Here is a 20483-nt window from a genome sequence, read left to right on the forward strand (position 1 = left end):
ACCACTTTATGGTTTCCATAATCCATAACTTGACCAAACCCTAAAAGTCAACAAAAGTTAACACTCAATTCCATAGTCCAAGTTGACCAAACTTGTCGATTGCATCTATGTGACTCATCGAGTTCCTTCGTTTCTGTGAAAAAATCAGGAAAATCCAGCTCAACTCATCTAGTTGTCTCACCAACTCGCCAAGTTCATAACGTGTCCAGATTATCGTGGAAAACCCTAACCAACTCGATGAGTCCCTTCAGTCCATTCTCTCATTCAGACGCTTTTAAGCAGAAGAAAGGCCCCATACTCTATATCTAGCCTTCTAATGCTAAAATAACATGTAAAGTTGCAAGCTTTACGTTCATGCATGGCGTCTAGGGCTATGTTTTCCAACCCAAAGCTCAATAAAGGGTTTAATGCATGAAATTTGGCCAATAGCTCGATAAAGCTTGAATATTTAGGCTCAAGGGACCTAATATTGTCCAGATTCGAAGTCTCATCTTCAATGTATGCTCAAATAACTAAAGGGCTCAAAGATGAGATAGAAATGGTCATAAACTCCCTAGTGGAGAGATCTAAAAAACAAAAGTTCAAGGTAATAGCTTTTACCTCCAAATGGCAGCTAATACTGAAAGAATACTGGATCCAAGGGCTCCTCCTTGCTCCAAGCCTTTTGCTCCTCAAACTCCTTCCAAGAATGCATTAAAACATACAATCTTAGCCTCTCCCTCTCTCTCTCTTTCTTCTCTCTCTCTCTCTCTCTCTCTCTCTCTCTCTCTCTCTCTCTCTCTCTCTCTCTCTCTCGGATGGTAATAGCTCGATTAGGGTTTCTCTCAACGTGTTTAGGTAATAAGGGAGGCGGGGTAAAGGACTTAAGGTCCTTTAAATAGGGCACAAACCCTGAAAAATTAGGTTTTCACACTCAGCTCCTACTCGTCGAATTGGGTCCCCACTACTCGTCGAGTAGACTCTAAAAATCACGCGGCCATCTCAAATCTCAACTAGGCGAGTTGGGACCTCCAATTTTTCAAGTTTCCCTGACAAACTGAATATAATTTAATTAAATATTATACCTGGGAGTCCGGATGTTACATACACTCAGCCCCTTCAACATTTTATTCCTTTAAGTTCCAACTCTTTGTGAAAAAAAAAAACAAATCATGAAATATGATTTACGAACTTAGTCCTACACACACACACACACAAAAAAAAAAAAAAAAAAAAAAAAAAAAAAAAAAAAATCAAATGTATAATATAATAACCAACTTATGCACATTTAAGCTCATGTTGAAAAAGATATTTTTGACTTCAAACTATTACAAGATGAAAAATAATCTTTAAGTGTTTGGTACATGTGGCGGGATCCTAAAAGTAGGGATTCATAATTCCATATGAGAAGTTCAAGGTTTAAACCTTGTATGCCCAAAATATTTATACTAACATGTGACTACTATTGGATAAGGTGTCTAAGTCCATAACTATTTCTGGTATGTACTTGACTCGGTTGGCATGGTCCATTTGGGTTGCATGGCATCATGCATTCGGATAGACTAAAATGAGAGAAATAACACTTATGGTTTATTAATATATTATAAGTTCTAATATATTAATAATATTATTTATTAGTATTGATCAAAAATTAATCTAGAATTAATTAAGTGATCAAAAGATAACTAATTAAATATATGGTTTGATTATGTAAATCATCCATAACTTGTATAGTGGGCTAAAGGCTCCATGGATTATCAAGTTTGGCTAACACCCATAGGATACTCCATGGATGCTCCATAGAGTTTAAACCCATGGGTCATGGAAATGTAGAGCCATGTTGCATTAGGGTTTACATGGTGTTGTGTGAAGCATTTGAGGCATTTGTTGTTCTTAGAAGTGTTCTTAAACCCATGGATCATACTCCCCATTTTCGGCTACACTAGGAATACAAGAGGGCAAGGCCGAAAATAGAGGTGTTCTTATTTCTCTCAAGTTTACTCCAAATGCATTTGGTGTTGTGTGAAGCATTTGAGGCATCACACTTGGGGTGCTAGGATCTCAAGGTTTTTAAGGAATCAAATCATCAACAAGGTATGTTATTCTAGCCATCTTTTAATTTAAAAGTTCCCCATGTATGCTAGATAGGATTATAAACCTTAGAAATCATATTTTGCATGAATTTTAGACAAACATAGATCCAAGGTTTATTAGGGTTGCATGTACACTTAGGAGCGTTAGAATGCTCATAACCCAACAGTGGTATCAGAGCCTAGGCTTGTTTGTTTGTTATTTCTGCTAAAATTGTGTTCAAAATTGAAATTGGTTGTTGTCTAGACAGTGGACTCGTCGAGTCCATGTGGGGACTCGATGAGTCCAAGGAAAAATTCATCCTACTCATCGAGTAGGTTCATGCACTCGATGAGTAGGAGGCTCCGACAACATATTTTCGACTTTTGCTGCTGGAAATGGACTAGAAACATTACCCTAAACTGTTTTGGTGTTTTAAAACTTGTTTTAGTTGGAGTAATGGTTCTTCTAATCCATTTACAATGGCTAATATCAAAATTCCATGATTTTATGTGTTCATAAAGTTTTGGTATTCATATTCATGTTCTTATGATACAAGATGATCATAGGAATTATTTGTAACTGCTTGTTAGTTTTAATTCTTGATCATTATGTGTTTTAATGGAATCCATAATTTTTCCTCAAGTTATGGATTACCAAAAGTCTTTATCTTTTAAAGTTCATTAAAATCACATAGGTTACATAAAATGAAGAAACACTCATTCTAATAAACACATTAATCTCATAAGTTATGATTTGAAGAGTTTTGTAAAGTTACAAAACTTGCCCTCAAGTTTTGGAACATGTAAAGTCATCAGAAAAACTTTAGTTCCATCCCTTAGAATTTTAAAAGTTAAAATTCAACCCTTATACTTTATATATTATAAGTTATATATATATATATATATATATATATATATATATATATATATATATATATATATATATATATAAGATCAATTCATCTTACCATTAGTAGGCCTCATTCACGAAGTCGGTCTATAAGGGGGGGTATAAGGTTGTTACCTATAAAATGGCAGCTTAATGGGTGTCCACTCTCACCCACCGCTTCCTTGACTGATGGAGGTTCGTTAGCCAAACGGGTAGGACAAGGACTTATAAAATTCTCATTAAAAGTATAATGATTATTATAAAGTAACTAACTGTTTTATTAAATTCCCAATCTTAGTTACTTTAGGAAAATGTGAATAAGGTGCTATTCCATGAAATTACACTTTACACTTTGTCAAAGTCGTTAGTGGAACATATGTGGTTAACCGACACACTAAACTGGACTTAACAAGGTAGGTAAAGGGTGACTTAAGGTTTATCTTAGGTCGGTACAGCGTGTGTGGTTAACTGGCACATAGATTGAGTGATAAACATTAAGGGTACCAAGTAATTTGCATGGTTACTTCACACCTCGTTTTGTGATCCTCGGTATCCCAGTCGCAAAATTTGGAGGGCACACTCGATATTGAAACACGCCTTTGAAAAGTTCATTGAATCTCAAAAGAATCTAGGAATTTTTAAAGACCAATTAAAACGTAATAGTTTATATTTTGTTTTTATGGTGGAAATTGGTGAATCGTCATTCTCCTACCTTCAAATATTCTATAGCTTGGATTACGGAAACCCTCTTCCAAGTTATAAAATATTGTGTTGGGTCCTAGCTTAATATTTCAAATTGGGTGTTATATTAAGGGTTTTAATCAACTAACTTGAATTTCTCCCATTGTAGATGTTTGGTTCAGACAATAATGATCTTCCCAAATCTAATGGAACAAGCTTTCTTTATGAAGATGACTTCTTAAGTTTTTCCCATGGAAATCATACTTCTCTTCCTCCTCCTCCCCCTCCTCCAATTGTTCTCCCTGACCTACAAGCTCAAAGACTTGAAAAATTCAAGGTCACCCAAGCCCTACTAGCAATGAAACATGAAGATGGAAGACCGGTGTGCACTCATGTCTTAGGAATGAAGTCACACATTGATAGGTTGAGAATGATGGGTGTCATTGTCCCAAGGAAGTTGCGTATTAACTGGGTCCTTCAGTCACTTCTTGAGTCATATAGTAAGTTTATTAAAGACTACTATGTGATAGATCATGACATGACCCTAATAGATCTTTCTTATTTGTTGATTGTTGTTGAATCAAAAATGATTTGGCACAAGAATCAAGAAACTATGGGTGGAAGATCTACTTCTCAAACTTCCATGGACATGGACAATGGTAACATTGGAAGTCCAAAAAAACATTTTCTTCCCAATGGAAATGGCTCAGCCTTGGTCAACTCGGTTGACCGGAAGGTAAAGAGAAAGTTTAAGTCTGGAATAGCCTGTTGTACCATTCCCGAAGAGTCTATATGTTTTCATTGTTAAGGAAAAGGGCATTGGAAGCGAAACTTCCCTAGCTACCTGAAGGATCTGGAAGAAAAGAAGAATCAAAAGTTTGACTCTGGTTCAGGTAAGCCCACTATCTAACTCTATTAAGTTCCTAATGATTGATTATCAATACATTATGTGACTAAGTTACATTTTGATGTTTGGCAGGATCAAACAAAGGAAATGAAACTTAAAGGAAGACTATGTTGAATCTGATCGCGAAGATGGATTTCTATCGCATGGTTGAAGATTAGCTTTTTGAGCTACTACTTAGGGGTTATGATAGATTGCTAGAAAACATGTAATAGCATAGTTTTTTTCCATTTCAAGTTGCATTGTAAGGAAAAGTTTTCTGCATCTTTATAAATATATATAAAATTTGATTTCATTTTAGTTTATATCTCCTTGCAATGACTTTAATTGAAAATTGATATTTATATGTTTCTAGCAATAATGGAGATATGAATTTGATTCTTTTTGTTTGTGGTAAGGTCTAAATTTACCAAATAAGGAAAGCTTCTCATCACCTAAGTTTTCAGTTGGATAGAAACTTGGAATCATCCAAGTTGTACAGTATGATGAATGAGAACTTTCAGCTTTGGAAAAATTAAGACTAGTTACTTGTTCACATGTATATGTGAGTCAAGTGAAGGACTAAGGGATCGAGTACACATTCGTATGCATTGATCAAGGTCCACCACAAAAGGTTGATAAGACTATTCATCTTTATTTACTAAGGTTTAGTAAATATGGTTATACTTACACGGTAAAGTATAATTTTGAAGCATTGGAAAAAAATTTCAGTGTATGGAAGGACAGATGAGAAGACTTAAATTAGGCAGAAGGATAAAAGTTTCCCAAATCTGAAAAGATGTGAGAGTACTTAAGTATCATGTTATGTGTTCATCTTAATGATTAAGAAACCATATCACAATTGGTCCTCTAAAGACATCTTAATTCATTCATATGGCTAAGAAGAGGAATCAAGAATTGCTGATATGGTTAAATAAAGAAGATGAGTCAAGCTTCGTTCCAAAAACAATTCTTAGAGTCATACTCCAAGATTGTAACTTGAGTGACATGTCTTAAAGAAAGGTTTATAACACTATTCAAATGTAAGAGTAAAGTGTGCCCCACTCTTGTACATTTGAAATTGGTAAGTTGTGATGTTTTGGATAAAACAGAGACCAACTTAAGGCCAATTGTGTGAAGTGTTTGTCTTGATAGAGAATCTGCACTATCTCTTGAAAATTTGGCAATTGAGTCTTATATGTCAAGAGGGCAGTGGGAGTCTTAAAGACCTTGGAAATACTTCCAGATGTAATCAAGAAGGAAAAACCTATAATTTATCACTAGCACACGACTTGAGTTTTATAGCCTATCGTGTTGAAATATTCCTATTTTTGTACCCATTCCAGCTAAAGTTGGCTTTGCATATGAGTTCTGAGAGTTCTCAACTGGTTGCATAACAACTTGGAAGCAATGGTAGGCCCTTGATCTGCCAGGTGGCAAGAAGTTAAGACTGCACCAGTTGAATCCTTAAGAGTTTGGATTGGTCACTAACCTTGTATTGTGATTATGGTTTTGACAAAATTCACATGGATAGGAACACAGACACCATAAAATCTAAGTGTCATAAGGTTTCTCTCCTATTCATGAAAATGATGGTGAGGAAACACTTTCACTAAGTAGATTTTAACTAGATAGCAATTGTGACATTTGCATTGTCAAAGTCATTAGTAGAGCATGTGTAGTTAACCGGTACACTAACATGGACTTGTGAGAAATGTCAAAGGTCTAAAAAATTGAGACTATGATTACGGCATCCCTTTTCATAGTTCTGAAATTTTTTAGACACACATGTGTGCTATCTAAAGAAAGGTGTATGATTTTGATAAAGTTGTATCAACGCATCTCGTATCAAAAATATGAACTTTGGTAAGAAAGTCAATAAAGTATTGATTTCTAGAAGTCCAGTAGATTTCGTAGTACATGTCAACGCTAGTGGGAGCATAAACCTCATGCTAACAATGACTGGTGACAAGTCTTTGTGACTTTGTACATTACAAGAGGGTAGTGCATATAAGTTTAAAAATCTAATAAATGATAGGAATTTGGAATTCCTACGTTTTTCAATAAAGATTTGGGAGTGTGAAATTAGAATCATTAAAATTATGTTCAATTGGTTTATTTCAGAGAGTAAGGATCATAGACAAACATAAAGTGTATACTTGGTGTATCGCAAAGCTATTGTTTGAAAAACGTAGTGAACATGCTTGGAGCATGAGACAACTAGTGTTTTTTAATTCAAGTATAAAGTTGATAAAACCCGAAACAATGAATAATGAATAATCAATATGGTGATAAATAAAAGTTTTTTTAATTATATTCATAGGGTTTGATACCATATTAGATTCATTTATTCTTGTTTTTTCTCTTTGCATGTTTTGACTTCCAGAATAACTAAGTCGCTCTTCCTGAATGACTAAGTTATTCAAACCATCCATAGTCGGTCATATGTTGAAAGTAGATATGAATCAAGACTTTCATGGGTTGAATTGTAGAGGTATAAGATGTTGGACAAGGTGGTGCTACAAAACTCATCAGTGCTCATAAGATCTGAGTATTGGATTCAACCCACGCTCACTGGTATCACTTCATTAAATTTATCTCGAGTGATCATGAGACGGTAATATCATATAAGTCTTCAAACCTAGAGATATAATTTGTTGCCTATGAGTTGGTTGTGCATTGATTGTACGAAAACGCATTGGTAAATCGATGTTATAAAACTTAGCTTTTTGTATGATTCAATATGTAGTAGAACAAGCATATGATTCAAAGTTTATATGTTCCTTCTTGGATTAGAAGCGATATCTGGGCCCCTCAATGATTTTGTTTTGACCTATGTATCGGGCCCGGTCAGTGTAACACCGTAAAAATTTAAAACAATTTTTCATAGTTTTAAGCATACTTTTATTCACAATATTAAAAATCTCATTGTTTCTCATAAAAAAAAATTCAAAAGCCTAAGATCATAACATATGTAAAACTCTGCACGTGTGTGTACTGATCATGCCGACGCCTTCCCGCGATCCTCACTAGTACCTGAAACACATCACACAAACATAGTAAGCACAAGGCTTAGTGAGTTCCCCAAATACCACATACAACACATACACCACTCGAGGCTACTGTACGACCCTCCGGCCTATGTGTCTCAGTGGGACCCTCCAGTCCCGTAGCTCGTTGGACCCTCTGGTCCGGTCATAGCTCGTTGGGCCCTCTGTCCCAGTCTAAATCATTGGACCATCCGGTCCGGTTTGTATCGTTGGACCCTCCGGTCTGGTCTATACCATCATATAACATACATATAGCATACAACTCATTCGTAACATATAATCTCATACATAGCACCTAGGACCCTCCATTCAACATATAAATACCACTCTAGGTAATGTATAGTGAGAAGACTCACCTCAGGTGAAGAACAGCTCCTATAAACGTTGTTGCCATGCACCAGCCTCTAACTCTGTACCAAACCCACAATTATCTCAATTAGGAGCTAAGTCTAACTTCCCACTTATCATGTCAAATGATAAGCCACCGACCAGTCCACTAATGCCCTAAGCCCATTGGGCCTACCAAGGCCTAATAATAAATGGGCCCACACACGGCCCAATTCCTAAACAGAAATGCAAGCCCACCCCAAGGGCCCTAAGCACAATTATACCCTCCCCTGGTCGAAAACTCTTTTGTGTGACGTCCAAACTCCAGGCCCAACTCCTATAGCCCAACACAAAGCTTATCCCAAAAACCCCCCCAGAAGGAGTTACGCGGGGCGTTCCCCCTTTGGTACGCTCAGCGTACCCAGATGCGCATGGATCTGATCGGGGCCTCAAACGACTACGTTGCGCGTTCCTAGACTTACGCCCAGCGTAAGTCCCAGACTTACAATTCCTCTGGTTTTGGTCAGAATGGGTTAAGACAAAAGCTCAAAACTCAGATCTGGACATTCCTCAGTCTCCCAAACCATAAAGTCAAGACCTTTAGGCCTTTGCATGGCTGAAAAGGTTATAACTCACGTCAACCTTTTATACCCTTTTCTATTTAAGACCAAACTCATGCATGACTCCATAACCATGACCAAGATTGGAATTTTATGGCTCTACAACACACATATCACTGAAATGGGACAGATCTAGGTCCATGGAGTCCTTTTTGCTAATAAAGTCTCCACCTTTGGGACTTAAACCCTAGAAATGGACCATGAAGCATAAAACAAGAAGGATAAGGAAAGCTAGGAGCTTTTTACCTCAGATAGAAAGCTCCAACCCATGTAGAACTCGGATCTACTCTTGCTCTACAACTTCAAGCTCTTCCAATGGCCTCCTCTTCACCTTCTTCACCTTGAAATGGCACCATCAAGCTTAAAAACATGCACACAAGCTCACTACGGGTTTTCTTCGCTCTTAGGGTTCCCTTTCTAAATAATGATGGCTGGGGGAAAGGCCTTAACATCCCTCTTATAGTGCACAAGCCAGAATTAGGGTTTTGAGTCTGGGCTCACTAAGCCCAGCGTAATTTAAGGTACGCCCAGCGTACCGCGTATACTCTGCATCCAACTTAAGTGCATGAGTACGCGCATCGTACTCCTTTGTACGCCCAGCGTACTCATCTGTGACAATTCTCATTTATGGGTTAAACTTGACAATTTAGCATAAGAAGAAGGGTTCAATAAATATACTCCAAATTCCCGGGTGTTACAGTTAGAACCTAATTGATGTGTTCAATTTAGTTCTATGTCAAACAAATCGGAAATCGGGTAACAAACTGCTGGACAATAAGTAAGAAATTGTTCCATGTATTTTTCTGGTTGATATCTAAAACAGAGGATTATATGATCACTTATCTTAAATGACATATCATCATCTTCTCAATTCCGAGAGACCTTGAAAGAGTTATGATTGCTAATCGGTTCCTGAAGTCATACTTATATTTACAGTTATTAGACTTATCCAAGTGGTAGACTATTGGATAAGGTTCTAAGTCCATAACTATTTCTCGTATGTACTTGACCCAGTTGGCATGGTCCATTTGGGTTGCATAACATCATGCATTTAGATAAACTAAAATGAGAGAAGTAACACTTATGGTTTATTAATATATTATAAGTTCTAATATATTAATAATACTATTTATTAGTATTGATCAAGAATTAATCTAGAATTAACTAAGTGATCAAAAGATAACTAATTAAATATATGGGTTGATTATGTAAGTAATTCGTAACTTGTATAGTTGGCTAAAGGCTCCATGGATTATCAAGTTAGGCTAACACCCATAGGATGCTCAATGGAGTTTAAACCCATGGGTCATGGGAATGAAGAGCCATGTTGCATTAGGGTTTACATGATGTAACCCTAATTGTAACACACTATATAAAGAGCATCATACTCCCTATTTGTAATACCAGTCAAAATAGGTCAATAGACAATCACATGTGATTATACCAATCATATAAGTTTGTAAACTAGAAATGTGATAAACGTACTATGTAGTTCATGATAAATTCTAATACAAATACGAATTTTCTTTACAATACAACTCAAAGTATATGACCCTATGATTCCAAAGATATAGAGAACGTCTGAATCTGACTTCGCATAAGGAAGTTGTGATAAATCGAACACTATATATCTCTATAATAAGAGGAATTTAAAATACACTTAGAATTATCTATTGGAGTCTAAAAGATAGTTGTAGTACTCATAATTACCTACGCGTGGATATAAAGAACGTCAAAAACGGAGTTTGTATGCGAAAGTTACGACCTTACGAAGATTCGGCTATCAGAAACCCTAATCTGACTAAACTCATGACGTGAACAAGGGTTTATTCACGATGTGAGGTGTCATTTTGCCACGTCTCGGAATCTAGAAGGTGTGTGCCGAGGCTATGAAGGGATAAGATCCAAACTCACGACGTGAGAAAGGATAACTCACGACGTGAGGAGTCACATGGCCACCCTCCGAAGCTAGGGATGCAAATGGCAAGTCTACGGGATGAGCATGCAAGACTCACGACGTGAATTTTATAAAACTCAAGACGTGAGAGTCCAAAATCCTTACTATAAATAGCAGGTCCAACCTCAGCTATTCCTTGCACCATTTCCCTTTCTCCTTTCTCCCTTGCTGAAGCCATCTTGCATCCCGAGCCCCGACGACCTCGTATCATTGAATGTTTCTACTTAGATACATAAAATCACGCTACTAGGGTGAGTTTCACGACCCCACTTTCTAATATTTTCGGGGGAAAACACATGCTAAATATTATATATATGTTATTATTATGTCTATATGATAGTATATATATTAGTATTAATGTAGATAGTTATAATAACTGGGATATAGTTATTTCATATTTGAATATATAAAACTATTGTCAACTTGTTAGCATGCTATTGTTATAGAAATATATTAATGTATATTTTGAGTTATACTTAAGATTCTATATATGTTGTGTGCGATATAGTTCCGAAGTTATATTCGGCAGTTCTATATGTTAAAAACTATGCACGTTGTTATTGTTGGTTTTATGTCAATATAAAACTTGTTATGTTATATGTTGTTGTTGTTATTTGTTTTATGTCAAGATAAAACCTGGTTTTACGTTAAGTTATAGTTGTTATACTGCCTAAATGTTATGAAGTTAGGAGTAATGTTTAAAAGAAAAGTGTAGTAACTTAGGGTTTTAGACACGAAAATGCTTTTGTTGTTAGGGCTATAGGAAGTCGTCGAAGTCTACATGAGTAATTATATTCATCAACTAAGATTGGGGATCTTAGCGGAAATCCTTTGAACTGTAACCGTTAATCGCATGTGAGCGAGGAAGTCATGTATAATTAGTATATGGGTTGACAACCCCACTTGTGATTGTTAATTTCAGTCAACCATTAACAAGTGACGAACTATCCTTTTACTTGTTATTGTTCCAGCATCGATGAAGCATACGGTGTTGTTTCTCATAGAAATTATGAGTGTATTGTTTCTCATAGAAATCATGAGTGTGTTTTATCAGAGGTATTGTGTCGTAGCAGCGGTTACAGGCTCATGGTAGCAATTTGTTAGAAACATTATACTTTGTCGTATACAAGTATTAATGTTATGTAGAAGTTTCCCCCTACTTATACTCTAGGTTCAAAGAACGTTTAGGTATAGCACTTATTTGATAAGTAGAATATTATACCTGATATATATATATATATATATATATATATATATATATATATATATATATATACACACTAAATGTTGAAGAGTCAAAATTATACTTTCAAAACTATACTTTTGAACTTGGATAATGTGTTATTTTTATATAGAGTCAAAACATGTGGACTCACCGACTTTATGTTGATGTATTTTAAAATGTATGTGTTTTCAGGATCTTGAAAAGATGGTATGTATTCGAACAGGATAAGTTTTACTATTATCTTTCTTTTCATTAAGAAATATACAATAGTCGGATATTATGTAATAGGTTCTAGAAAAACAGTTATGTAACTTTCAATTATCAATAAATGTATGTATTTTCTTTAATACTGTTCAATGTATGTTATATAACTGTGATACGAAGAATGACGTTACACCACCCGGTGTTTCCGCCGACAGCCGGGGTGTGACAGATTTGGTATCAGAGCTATTAACTATAGTGAACTAGTACTTTCTTAGGAAATCACGTCTATAGTTTAGGGCTTACTCTGTTAGGTATAGATATATCCCTTAGCCTACGATAAAAAAGTATTATTAATTATTCTACTAAAGTAACAAACAATAATTAAAGCATGAATACAATAAATAAGAATATAGTGTCATATATAAAGACTCAGACTCGCGAAGAGAATACACCTTAATACCCGAAATGTTTTTGATCTCAAGGATTTAGATCAAATATTCCAACTAAAGTTTATATGTGCATAGATCCTATCACAACTAGGTGTAGGTGCGCAACTACATTTTATTATGATCAGATCATATGGAATATTTAATTTGGGAGAAATATTTGATAGATTAAACTCTTGATGATCCAAAATATATAGGAATTTGATATGGCACATTCACGAGAATGGATAATCATCGAGGATACAGATGTAGAAGAGGAAGTTTCATTCCCCAGGATGATAGGTGATCCTTACTATCCTATAAATCCAACCACCTTTCATCCAATACCTTATGATGATGGAGCACCTTTACCTTCCAATGAATGGGAAGAGAGTGAACCAATGGAAGAGAAACAAATTTATGTTTACCATACCCAAAAAAATTTAGTATTTAAACTTTTAATAATAACACATAATTTTAGGATTTAAATTACCATACCCAAAAAAATTTCAATTCCAAATTTATGTTTACCTTTAATAATAAAATCGATAAACCTATATGGTACTCTCCTATCATGACTAGACCTAGGGGTGTGAACGAGCCGAGTCGAGCCGAATACTACCAAGCTCGAAGATCGGCTCGACTAGAATACTCGAGCTCGAAACTCGGCTCGAACTCAACTCGATCCTTGATTTTAAGCTTGAGCTCGGGCTCGTGAAATACTCGACAGTCTCGAGCTCGACTTGGCTCGGCTTGACTAATATTTATAAAAAAATCAAAATCACTAATTTGAGTAAGAAATATTAAACATTCCACATGTAAATGTGCATACTACCAAAAAAACCACTATTAATCAATTAATATCAATATAACATCAACCATATATGTCATAAATGAATAATTATAAAGAAATGACATATATGTTATAAATGAGCAATTATAAAGAAATGGAATATATGTAAATTACACTAAGTTCGACTAAGCTCGCGAGCCTTACGAGCTGAGTATTTTTGTACTTGAGCTCGGCTCGACAAGGTACTCGAGTAGCTCGAGCTCGAGCTCGGTTCAATTAAGATCGAGTCGATTTCGAGTATTTTTCGAGTTGGTCTTGAGTTTCTCGCGAGTTGGCTTGTCTCACGTATACCCCTAACTAGACCTTTTCAAGTTCAACATCAAGAGGGTAATTCATATCGTCATTATTAGTGGGTTTATTATCTCTTAATAATAGTGAACCATAGACACGTCGATGTTTACAAGAATTTACTTAGATATATTAGGAATGGTGGTTGAATACTTTGACTCGTTGCCTTTTGAAATAATGACTTAAAAGGGTAATGTATTTTTCGATTTGTATATATTTAATCACTGAGTTTTTCTCGTCCACATTTACCCCTTCAACTTGTTAATTCGGTTCTTATGACCGGCTACTGTAGGTTAGCCGTTAAAAAAAATGACTTAATAGGGTAATATATTTCTCATTTTGTACATATTTAGTCTTAATATTTTTGTACACATTAGTCCTTAATATTTTTTGTTGCAAAACAATTCATTTTTGTTTTTTTTTTTACTTATTCAGTACCGATGAATGATTTCTTTATGTATTTCTCACGCTATCTTACGTGGGACAATCATTAATGAGAAGTTTGGGACTTTTGATGCTTATGTCAATCGCAATCTTGACTACTTGATAGCTTAGGTAATGTGTTTTGAACATCATAACTTCTTCATACGATCTCATATTTTAACGATCTTTATATACATATGTTCTTAGTTTAGTCTACTACAGCATTCATTTAGATTACTCTTTTTAAAAGTAATATATTTTTTACGTACGATCTTTATATCCATAAGGTTTTTATGAATGTGTGTATGGATGTTTTTCGTATAAAATTGTAAGTAAAAATGTATTACATTTTGACGAGGGTAATCTTAACGAAAATTATGGCATACTCAAAAAACAAAAAAGTTGATATAAAGATCGTTAAAATTTGTTATCGTATTAAGAAGTTAAAATTTGTAATTGTACTTTTTTCTTGTCCTGTAGGGTCTTGCTAGTTACGACATTTATATATGTATATAGAGTTGGCAAAAATCGATATAACAAATAATCTAACCCGAACCCAACCCAAAATTCATAGGTTGGGTTGAGATTTTAACTCATTTATGTTAAATGCATCAACCCGTCTAACTCATTTAATTAAATAGGTTGAGTTGGGTAAAAGTTATCAACCCATTTTCAACCCTCTAACCCATTTAACTTTAATATATATTTAATTTAACAATTATTTAAATATTACGATGTATTAATCTAAGTATTAATTTATAAATTACAACGTTGTATTGATATTTATTTTTAAAAAATGCAATCATAATTCTTATCTTTTTTTTTTTTTTTTTGCGCCAACAACACTTGTCACTCTTTGAAATTATTTCGAAATTGCATATTTTTAATGTTATTTGAACAATTTCTTTGTATTTACGAATTGAGACTGTGCTTTTATTATACTTTCAAAGTTTATTTAATTTTGAAACTATTTTAAGTTGTGTATTCTTTAGTTAATTTATTAAATTTTTTATTTTAAATGGGTTAACTCAAGTTTAACCTATTTATTTAATAGGTTAGGTTGTAAATTATATAAACAAGTCAATCTGATGACAACCTATGTATTTGAAAGATTGGGTTGGGTTGGAAATACCCACCCATTTAGATAAAAATATTGGGTTGAGTTGAAATATTCAATCCAATTAATAAATTGGTTGAACCCGAACCTAGCCTATGTCAATCAATTGTCAGCTTTATATGTGTATTTCGGTTCCGAAAAAATTAACAGCTAAATATGTTTGTTGTCAAACATATTGGCTACTGGGTTTATTGATATGGTTTGTGACATATTGATTTTTGTGGTATATATATTTGACATCCAACAATAGATTGGCAAACTTAGTCAACAATATTTTAACTTTTAATTAACTAAATTTATTCAATAAACATCAAGTTATGAGTTGCAAAGTTCCTTTAAGATGACAAAAATCGGTAATAATTAATATAGATGGAGTGATGAAATGGATATAATAATTTAATAATATAATATTTTATATATAAAATTAATGTCAACCATTACCAACCAAAATATGACAAGTGTTTCATAAAGTCATAGGCTAATCCACAACAATTAGGATCGTTTAAATTTGTGGGTGATGTCATACCCATGATGATAATAATGTTTGCAAGAAGTGTAAAATCCAAAACATTATATTATCTCAAGTAAAACGATTTGTCAGCACATCTAAAGTCATACGAGGGTCAAACGCCCATTTTCATGAATTATAGTGGCGTCGAAAACAAAACCATATGTTTAATCTTTTATAACATACATAATAAAGAGAAAAGAAACAGAAAAATAATTGTTTTCTTACAAAACGTGTCTTCGGCCTATATTTTCTTAAATTTAAGTTAAGTTCAAAAAGTTTCGTTCTATTATAATATGATCCAAATTACACTACACATCCATCCGATTAGAATAAATCACAAAATCTATCTTCTTTTAACAATCAAATAACTTTTTCGCACAAAGTTAAGAAACGACCATTTCGATCAGTTTGTTTAATGATCATGTTTTAGTGTTTTACCACCTTATAATATACGGTATATACTCACAAGATAGGATATAGTCTTGAATAATTTTAACAAAATTATCCGTACATCAGTTTTTTAAAAGATTAATTTAAAAGGTGACCCATTCAAACCATTAGTGGAAAGAAAATGGGTTTGAAATATGGTCTATTAATGATAATCTAATTCAAGAGTCACAACCAACAAAGGTCAAAACTTTCCCTCAACTCTCTATATAAGGCTACAATCGAGATTCCAACACATATATGTTCTTAAGTTTATTTTTCTTTAAATTTATGAAACTTTAGCTCTATATATAATACCACTTATCACACCCAGAACTAAGGGCTTTGCGACAAACCCTAATAATTCACTCTTCGCTTCATATATATACATATGTGTCTTGAAAACATGAATTTTCAAGAACCATCCATGAATGATTTAGCTGATGAGCAAGAAGAAAGCAGTTGGACCTGTTACTTCGAGGAGTTTCTATGGCAAAATGATGAAGAAATGATCATGAGTTGTGATGATGAAACCCTAAATTCTCGAGTGCCTCATGTTGCTTCTTCTTTGGCTATCAACAAGATCCGAAATGATCATGATCAAGATAAGAAACTGAGATTCAAGAAGAGGAAAACCATTGGAGTAATGGTTGATGATTCTTTAGAAGATACTGCTAGTTCTCCTGTATGTAGTCCCAAGGTTAGACTTCATGCGTTTAATTATCTTTCAACAATTTAATATCGACCATTAAAACTCATTAATGGGATTTAATGTAGTAATGGGATTTAATGTAGTAATGGGATTTACATTTTCTCGGGTCTTTATATGGTTGTCACTTTATATACAAAGATCATTGACACATGTTTTGTTATTTCAAGAAGGTTGCTTATTTTGATCAAGTGAAAATCAAGAACAAAGGCAAGAACACTAAATTCATGGACATCTCTGATCAGGTTAGTTAAAAGAATCCTATCCTCTTCTGGTCTTGTTACCCAAATGAAAAAAAAAAAAAAAAAAAACGTTATAATTTTTTGACATTTTTGCTTTTTATAAAGGGTGATGTTCTTTTTCCATTTTCACAACATCTTGACTTAAAGAAATTACATATGATGGAACAAAAGGTTAATTAGTTGTTTGCAAATGTGGATTGGATTTTGTAGGAGAAGGTTGGGTTTTGTGAAGGAAACAAGAGAAAGGTTAATCCAAATATGGAGTTGAAGAAACGTGGGCTTTGTTTAGTACCTTTATCTTCATTGGCCAACTATTTTTCTTGAAATTTTTTTTCTTTGATGAACGGCTCTTTGAAAGTGGATCAATTTTTCAAAAGAAATCCAAAAATCTATATGATGAGATTGATGAAATTTATCACTCCTGAAACAGTTCATCAGTGATAATGAACTCGAAACAAGTAGCAATTAATCCAAAACCATGTTGAAATATAATGTGCATTTTCATAATAAGCATGGGTTAATTTGCTTTTTAATTTTGCTTAATGTGCGTATATATGTAAACCATCGTCAAGAAAATATGTTGCAAATCATCATTGGACGAATACATCTAACTTTGTAGTTCATTGTAATAATTACTCTAACATCTTACAAGTATGTTATTAAGTTTTTAACATTTTAGAAAAAAATAAAAAATTAATCAAGACTCTGAGAAAATAATAAAATTTAACAGTCACATGATGATTTTGATGATCACTTGAGATTTAACCTTCTAATAAAAAGTTCGAATCACATGAATTTCACTAATAAACTTATACAGTTTTCATTCTTAAACATTGTAAAACCAATTTTTAAACATTGTTGTTTTTTATTGTACTAGGTCTACGTACAGTAAAAGGTGTGATTCTTTCTACAAAAGCTCAAATTAAATAAAATAAAATAATATGGTATCCTCAACTTAAAAATGTCAATATGATAAATGGCATTTTGTATAAATATTTGAATATTTGCAATAAATCTTTACCCCAATTTGTATATAGTTCAATGTTCTTTTTAATATTCTTATAGAAGAACAAGTATAGTAATTAATATCATGATATTTTTCAATTTATTGATACTCATAATTAATATCATGATACTTGTCAATCTATTAATTCTTCATTTTAAATTTTAAATTTCAAAATTTAAATCACATTTTAATTACATTAAATTAATAATATTAGAATAAAAATAAAATAAAATTTATATCAATTATAATAAAATAAAATTTATACAAATTATAAGATAATATATTTTACGTATTTATTTGAATCAACGATTATAATTTTATATATAACTAAAAAATATCTTTTAATTAATAAGTTATTTAAAATTATTAATTAATATTTTTGAATTTTTACTTATAAAATTTAATTAATTTTCTAACCGTGATTCCCACATATTATAAACTAGTTAGTAAAATAAAATAAGGTATATTAAAAATGACAGTAAACATGGAAGGTTATAATTTATAACACCCACTAAATTCAAAACCAAAATATTGAATATTCCGTTTAATTCGAATTCTGACACATAATGAGTGAGAAATGAGGAGTAAAAGCAGCTCTGGTTGTGGCCATTCTTATAGAGACATGGACGGAAGCGAAGACCTTGAATCACCTGTATTAAATAAATCAATAAATATACATGACACATGACACACCCGGCATTTAATATAGGAAAGAAACAGGCATCCCATTCACATCTTTTACCATATTCAAATTTATTTTCTTAATCCTAATCTATCAAATTCATCTGTGTCCTTTTGGTTCTGTGGGTTGGCTTCAATACTCTTTATTCACATTAACTTACATGAATCATGAATGTGCACATTAAATTGAACATGCCACTAAAACAGCCAAAGGAGTACACGACTACCAAGGGTGAGGATAACAAGGTTGATTTTTTTTTTTTTTTTTTTTTTTTTTTTTGGAACGGACGACAAAAATAGAGAGTTGAATCATAATATCTTCTTAATGCTAGGACAAAAGAAGACTTAAAAATAATTTTTCGGTAAGTTATTTTTTCTCCGGGAGTTTCTCTATCAACTCGGGTATTATTTCAAAAAGATCACCTACAAGTCCGTAATCAGCAACCTGCACTTGAAAAATAAATTATCATCAGTATTACAAATTTACAATATAATAACAAACATAATTAGAAAAACATAATAACAGAAATAACTAAAAAAATACTAAAACATATATTTTTTTTGTTTTTGTTTCCTGAAAAGTAACTAATGATGGTGTTTTCAGGTTGACACATGTTTTCAAGTTGCCAATAAATCAGTTTATTGGCAATTGATTAGTTACTTTTCCAAAAGTAAAAAAAATGGGTCATGGTATAAACTAAAATTTTGAAAAAGGTATGAAATTTTATATACTTTTGACCCAAAAAATTAGAGAGGGTTGAGGAGTGACGTGAAATATTGGGGCATTAGCATCTTTGTTTACTGCAACAATGACTTTGGAATCTCTCATTCCAGCAATATGTTGGACACACCAAAAGCCATATAAAGCTTTGGAGCAATAATCTTCCCCGTTTGCCCAACCTATACTACACATCATTCATCCAGATTATAGACAGTATGTACTTTAATGACAATAAAAAAAAAACACATGTGACTTTACCTGGAGCTCATTGGAAACATATCATGGATCAACAGCAGCACGAGTAGCACCAACTATGCAAGCAACAGAAAGGATGACATCAGAAACTACAACTTACAATTAACATAATAACAAATTTCCTCTCTGATACATAACATTAACATAGATGTAAAATTGGCAATTAAACTACTCAGCTTCTAAAACGCCGATTGCAAAGTATTTTTGGATGTGAATTTCCAAATTCATTATACTACGACTTCTCAAAATAGGTAATCAGCTACATCAATTCAAAGTTATTTGTGCCCCAATAAATCATCAGAATCATATGCATATTTTCTTTTGTACCACATCCAAACACTCCATTAATCAACCATTAGCATGCTAGGGCAAGCAATTAACACATATGACCATCACGAATTTGACAAAAACTAACAATATGAATCAACGATTAAGTGATTTGAGTAGTTTGCTATCAATAACCAATAGTATAAATAAAAAATATTGAATTAGATGAGATTCACAACAGCAATGAAAACGCAACTTAAAATCGATAACCAAATAAATAAATAATTAACCTTAAAAGGAGCAATCAATTCGGAATACAATATCAAGGCTTACGTATCTACAAGAGGTAATTGAACAAGGAGTGTGAACAATTAAGTGTCTGAGAGTAATAGCTCGAAGCATTGTGTGGTGTGTAGTGTTTACTCTGTGATTCTAGAGCAGTAGACAACATCTCCATCGTCAAATTCAGCCTACTATTTTTTTCTTTATCTTCCACGTGATTATTATTGAGTAAATTATACGAATCATACCTTGCCAAAATACAAGGTTAGTCACTTTTTTTTAAATTAACTGGACTGTGTTTGATTAAAAATTGTATGTTTCATCTTTCGTTAGTTTAAATCTACATGTTTCATCCCTTAAAAAGACTATATTGCCATTGTTTATTTTCTT

The 20483-nt window shown here is 33.1% G+C and overlaps 2 protein-coding genes across 8 annotated transcripts; one reads left to right on the forward strand and one right to left on the reverse strand.

The window, feature by feature from the left end:
* Positions 1-16156: 16156 nt before the first annotated feature.
* LOC144997653 (vascular-related unknown protein 1-like) lies at positions 16157-17476 on the forward strand. 2 transcript variants are annotated; one of them, XM_078957533.1, is made up of 3 exons: positions 16157-16630; positions 16810-16884; positions 17092-17476. In XM_078957533.1, exons 1-3 carry the CDS (start codon positions 16322-16324, stop codon positions 17203-17205), a joined length of 498 nt encoding a protein of 165 aa, XP_078813659.1. In that variant the 5' UTR covers positions 16157-16321; the 3' UTR covers positions 17206-17476. The 2 variants fall into 2 exon arrangements, with proteins under 2 accessions (XP_078813659.1, XP_078813660.1); XM_078957534.1 differs by having other exon boundaries at positions 16160-16630; positions 16813-16884.
* Positions 17477-18379: 903 nt separating this feature from the next.
* LOC144997433 (uncharacterized) lies at positions 18380-20275 on the reverse strand. Of its 6 annotated transcripts, none has more exons than XR_013659806.1 (4): positions 20145-20275; positions 19548-19600; positions 19338-19468; positions 18380-19013 (listed from the first exon to the last, which is right to left on the reverse strand). XR_013659806.1 is itself a non-coding variant. In XM_078957344.1 (4 exons), exons 1-4 carry the CDS (start codon positions 20211-20213, stop codon positions 18936-18938), a joined length of 336 nt encoding a protein of 111 aa, XP_078813470.1. In that variant the 5' UTR covers positions 20214-20275; the 3' UTR covers positions 18380-18935. The 6 variants fall into 6 exon arrangements, 2 of the variants coding, with proteins under 2 accessions (XP_078813470.1, XP_078813469.1); XR_013659805.1 differs by having other exon boundaries at positions 20102-20275; XR_013659803.1 differs by having other exon boundaries at positions 19338-19473; positions 20102-20275.
* Positions 20276-20483: the final 208 nt, after the last annotated feature.

Source organism: Lactuca saligna, chromosome 5 (genome assembly GCF_052625555.1).
Source record: "Lactuca saligna cultivar CGN05327 chromosome 5, ASM5262555v1, whole genome shotgun sequence".
Classification (NCBI taxonomy): domain Eukaryota; kingdom Viridiplantae; phylum Streptophyta; class Magnoliopsida; order Asterales; family Asteraceae; genus Lactuca; species Lactuca saligna.

Bases quoted from the DNA above. Each gene is read 5' to 3' on its own strand.
- LOC144997653 (XM_078957533.1), top strand. From the start codon at position 16,322: ATGTGTCTTGAAAACATGAATTTTCAAGAACCATCCATGAATGATTTA. The intron at 16,631-16,809 runs GTTAGACTTCAT...TGTTATTTCAAG, and splicing joins CTCCTGTATGTAGTCCCAAG to AAGGTTGCTTATTTTGATCA. The intron at 16,885-17,091 runs GTTAGTTAAAAG...TGGATTTTGTAG, and splicing joins TCATGGACATCTCTGATCAG to GAGAAGGTTGGGTTTTGTGA.
- LOC144997433 (XM_078957343.1), bottom strand. From the start codon at position 20,213: ATGCTTCGAGCTATTACTCTCAGACACTTAATTGTTCACACTCCTTGT. The intron at 19,601-20,144 runs GTAAGCCTTGAT...TTGCTTGCATAG, and splicing joins CAATTACCTCTTGTAGATAC to TTGGTGCTACTCGTGCTGCT. The intron at 19,474-19,547 runs GTAAAGTCACAT...AATGATGTGTAG, and splicing joins ATGTTTCCAATGAGCTCCAG to TATAGGTTGGGCAAACGGGG.